Source organism: Adiantum capillus-veneris, chromosome 13, assembly GCF_014529385.1.
Source record: "Adiantum capillus-veneris isolate H3 chromosome 13, ASM1452938v2, whole genome shotgun sequence".
Lineage (NCBI taxonomy): Eukaryota > Viridiplantae > Streptophyta > Polypodiopsida > Polypodiales > Pteridaceae > Adiantum > Adiantum capillus-veneris.
The window spans coordinates 150,675,273-150,680,349 of NC_140943.1; the positions used below are offsets into that span (position 1 = coordinate 150,675,273).

The following is a 5,077-nucleotide window of genomic DNA, read 5'->3' on the forward strand; positions in this document are numbered from 1 at the left end:
AATGAGCTTTAAGTAGCTCTACAACCTTGCACCATTGCATGTAGGATAAATCCACCTTTCCTCTCCTTGGCTCATACTCTAGTACTCTAGGATAAAGCTCACACTTTACACTTACTCCATCAATTTTGAGCACAATAGAAATGGGTCACGTGATTTTTTGCACACCCAGAATGCTTTTTTTCAACTTTAGCATGTTGTATTAATGTTGTATATCACTCCCCTTTTGTTTTGTTGCATTTTGAGAATCTAGTTAGTAGGCAATGTAGTCGAGATTGTCTATATGTTGGTGTTGAGATCATGTAGTAGGCAATGTAGTCGAGATTGTCTATATGTTGGTCTTGAGATCTTGTTATTGTATGTTAGCTCAGTAGTCGGTGTGAATAGCTCATTCTATCATGCCTAATAAGCCAACATAATCTCCGTGCCCAATCAAGTCAACTCCCTGTGTATTGATTCTAGTATGTTAGTAGGCAGATAGTTACGTTGCGCATTGTCGCTTTGGAAAGTTGTAGAGAGGTCTACAGTTTTTATGTCTCAGAAGACCTGCATTTTGAAACGCTTGTATGTTGGAAACCCGTTTTCCAACAGATGTTTCAAAACACTATTGGAATTGGCTCTGTGATGGTCTTAGGTGACTATTGTGTTTTGAGACATATCCTAATCGGCCCTACATTTTGCGTGCATTTTGAAACATTGCGCAAGAGAAGGGCCGCCTATAATTTGACTACGCAATAGAAGAGTTGTGTTTTTCCAGGGCGTTTTGAAATGCTATCATAGAAGGCCAGGAATGTTTCGACGTGCCCTTGCTCAAGCAAGGCATGTTTTCCTGCTTTCTCCAAAGGCAGTGTTGTGAGACACTTGACAATAGGGTAGCTTCTAATATCATCGACCATGGCCATGATCAACACTCGGCTATGGAAAGTGCATTGACTAGTCCTCAATTAGCTGCATTGATACTTAAGAAAGACAGTGGCAAGGACAATACGCTTGCAATTCACAAAGTAAAAGTTGGAAGGCAAGGTTCGAGTTGTGAAACTTTAGAAACTAAAATGAACTGCAAGAATTGTTGTTATAATTAAGAAAAGCGTTGTCATTTGTTTTGGGATTGCAAATCCAAAGGGAAGGGCAAGAGCTAGGAAAAGGACAAAGGCTTAATGAGGATAGTAGTGCCAGTGATTTGACCAAGGACTCAATGGAGTTTGCAGATGTGGCATAGACTACACAAGCATCCGCACCAGCTTTCTAGTTTCGTGGTGATTGCCACAACATGCTTCAGCCAAAAAGAGGCACATGAGCGATAGATGGGCAATAGGAGCTCCCAATACTCGATGTTTGAATATGTGTGTCGAAGTTCAAATCACATTGCATTTGGCAAGGAACCAACATGACGTATACAGAACACTATGGATTTTGTGCACATAATCCATTGTTGTTGGCCGGATTATGGAAATAGTGTGTTTCAAAGTTCATTATCTTTGAATCTTGGACGTGATGTTTCACGGTTAACAATTGGGGATTCTTGGATGTATTGTGGTCTACCGTTCAATTTTCTATATGGAAAATGGTGCTCAAGATGGCATTCTTTTCTGTGACAAGTAGGTGGCTAAAAATCTCAAGTGTATCCAATTCGCGGCCTTTGTTGGGGTATCAACTTGGCCTTCCTACATACGTTCATAGAGGGTGTTAAAGTCGATGAATCTCGAATACGATCCCATTATTTTTTGTCTTTTAGTTATTTATTTTACTTATTTGACATGGTATTGGGTCAAGCAAACGGGGGGGGGGCTACTTAAGTCCCCCCAAGTAGGTATAAGGGAAGCACTCTAGCCCCATCGTATAATCAATCTAATTCATTGCCAAGTTGGTTGGTTGGGAGCAATTCTTTGTTTCTCTCTTCTTCATTCCCTTTCTAACCCTACGCTTCCCCATCGTCAACTTTGAAAACTCTATGATGCATCACTAGAACCAAGAGAGAATAGGCTTTCCTACAATGCATGTGTATCACAATGTGCAAAAAAATCAGAAAACAGGTTTTCCTCAAATTTGAAAGTGGAACCCCATATATATTTATAACCTTTCACTCGTGGCCACACCACCCTCATCTCCACAGCGCATGTGACATGTTTGGCTGGTCCCATAGGCCGGCCACATTTGGGCTTCCAGCATGTAATATCACCTATCTATGTAGGGAAAATTACCAAAATACCCCTCTAATTTGTGGAAATTCCCAATATACCCCTAAAATTTCAAAAATCCCCAAAATACCCTTGTATCTATTTTTGTTGGATTCTTCAAGATTTTCTAATCTTTATTCTTGTTTTGAGATCGGTTTTTGAGTCCTTAGCATGTAATTTGTCGCAAATTACCTCGCAAAAAAAAGCAATTATGTCTAAAAATAATGAAGCAATTCATCTCCGAAAGCCTACATAACCAACTCAAATTTTAGTTTTAGCATCCTCTATGGTAGACAATCACTCTTTCTTATGAAAAGCTACAAATTGTTTTGTTTTTGGAGAAATTCACTCTCACAACCATGGGTATTTTGGGAATTTTGGAAAATTTGAAGGGCATTGTGGGAATTTATGACAAATTATGGGGATACTTTGGGAATTTTTGAAATTTGAGGGTATTTTTGGAATTTCCATAAATTAGAGGGGTATTTTCCCATCTATCTATTTGTCTCCAGGTATCTCTCACTTTATAAGAAACTTGATACCGTATGGTTAGCGCCGGAGAGGTGTCAAGGGCCCGTCCGGCGTTCTTTTCAAAGCCGTTTGCCCTTACGGTGGGGGCTGTCCCCTTCGCCGCAAACAGCATCTCCTCTCTCTCTCTCTCTCTCTCTCTCTCTCTCTCTCCATCAAAAGCAACAACAAGCCGTCGAGATCAGAGCGAGGTTTTATTACTAGCCTATGCTCGCGTCTTCCGCGCGCGCGAGAGAGAGAGAGAGAGAGAGAGAGAGAGAGCGCGTTGTCGAAGGGTGACATAAGATGATGAACGTAGAAGGATAGGTTATTTAGGTAGTGGGTGCTTCTGCCTGCAACACACGTCTCTACTCAGCCACGCGCATTGTGGAGATATGAAATACAATGGAGTTGCTGGCACCCACTCACTCGGAGACTGGCAGTGGAGTGGAAAAGGTGGCACAGTTGCTCGCTCATATGGATAATGGCATAGCTATTTAGCACTTGTTGTGAGAATCGATCGAGCACGCCAGCGCACTTTGCGCTTTCTAAATGGAAAGATCAAGCAATGTACATACAAAATATAATCTGGGCATTATAAGCTCACGTTTGCGACACACTCGACATGATTAGCTGGATTATTGGTATAGAGGGAGGCATCATCATATTCATAGGAACACCTATCTACATATTTAATTTGCACAGCTACAACAACGACAACGACAACAAGGCATCACGTTGTGTGTGTGTGTGTGTGTGTGTGTGTGTGTGTGTGTGTCTTTTTCAAGAGTGCTCTCTCTTGGGAAAAGTGCACTTTTGTGTCGCCCTTGCCAGCAATTTTTGGGTTGTCCTTAGCATCCATAGATGATGGGGTGGGCACCAGCTTCAGCCAGCCGGTGGCCACCCATCTCTGGCTTTCATTCTTCACACCAGTCTGTCATCTCTCTCTCGGACTATAAATGTGTATGTGCATACATTTGAACGCAGCCCTCCGTCATTTTGCTACACTTTTGCCTCTCTCCATCCGACTATTCCTAGATTCTATGAGGATTATTAGAGGCACATCGAGCGATCCTTCCTTGATCAGACACAAGTGGGTAAGCTAGCTCTCCTGCTTAATTACAAGATCCGTCCTATAAATCAGTTCAAGTCCTCTACGTCGAACTCATTCATTGCTCTGCCCCTCTTGAGAGCCAAAGTTCAGCAATCATCCAGCAATCAATCTATTGTAACTCTCACTAACTCATCTTATAAATTTAGGCTCAATCCATCTTCCATCAAAGTTTGACACATGTACATTCACATCCAAATAACTGGGCTGTGCATCAATTACCTCCAACTCACACATTCTGTCACTCTCTTCCTCTGGACATCCTAGAACTATACATGTGACATTTGTAGGATTACTAGCAAGAATGAAATATTGCGGTTCTGTCGATACAGTATCAGTCTACCAAAGAGTGAAGAAGCAATCGTCAAGCCTAGAACACGGTTATGTTGAGCCAAAGAAAGCAGCTAATGTGGCTAGGCAAGCTGATGAAAAAATCCCAAATTCTCAATACATAGCATATAACATCAATTGCCACCTGCATATTTGTGATGAAGATGACCCAACAGACTCTAGAAGGGAGACAGAAAGTTGTGGAAAGTGTCTCTCTTACAGCCCAAATGCACCTAAAGCCTTCGGGATAGCCTCCAAGCAAGCACCGAGTTTCACAAAATGCTGGAGTAAGAAAAGGCGTAGCAAGAATGAGCAAGCTTTTTCAGCTATGGAGCAGCACAGCAACTCAATCTCCATGGCAAACCTCCTCCAAAGATACCAATCTATTGTTGAGCTGCAATCTTCTTCCTCCCCTTCCCCTTCCTCCTCATCATCATCCTCCCCTTCAACAAGCCCCTCAGATTTCATATTGGTGTAACTCCCATACAACCTCCTAGCTATTCAACCCTTAATACTGCTAACTGATGAGCAGAACTGTAGTTCAAGCTCGAATGCAAATTCTCTCTCTCTCTCTCTCTCTCTCTCTCTCTCTCTCTCTCTCTCTCTCTTTTTGAGATGTATGTGGATGAGTTTTCGGACTATGTAGAGCGTCAGGGGGACGGGGGGCTCAGCTAGCAGGGACATGGATTCAACTGTTACTATATGCTGATGATATTGTGCTGATTTCTGACTCACCAGAGGGGATGCAGCGTCACTTGGATGCTCTGCATACATTTGCTCGTGACAGTGGATTGTCTATCAATCTGGGGAAAACCAAGGTTATGGTGTTCAACACCACACCACAGTGGGTCAGAAGGTCAGCATCCACATTTATGTATGGCCATGAGACTGTGGAGTACACAGATGCATATACTTATCTTGGGGTAGTCTTCGGTGGACCTGTGTTTTCACTAAG

The 5,077-nt window shown here is 42.3% G+C and overlaps 1 protein-coding gene across 1 annotated transcript; it reads left to right on the forward strand.

Annotated features, from left to right (window-relative positions):
- The first annotated feature begins 3,386 nt into the window (after window positions 1-3,386).
- On the forward strand, window positions 3,387-4,683 carry LOC147445080 (uncharacterized). The gene has a single exon (XM_086527567.1). It carries the CDS (start codon window positions 4,097-4,099, stop codon window positions 4,598-4,600), a length of 504 nt encoding a protein of 167 aa, XP_086383693.1. The 5' UTR covers window positions 3,387-4,096; the 3' UTR covers window positions 4,601-4,683.
- Window positions 4,684-5,077: the final 394 nt, after the last annotated feature.

Coding starts and splice junctions, on each gene's coding strand:
- LOC147445080 (XM_086527567.1), top strand. CDS start 4,097: ATGAAATATTGCGGTTCTGTCGATACAGTATCAGTCTACCAAAGAGTG.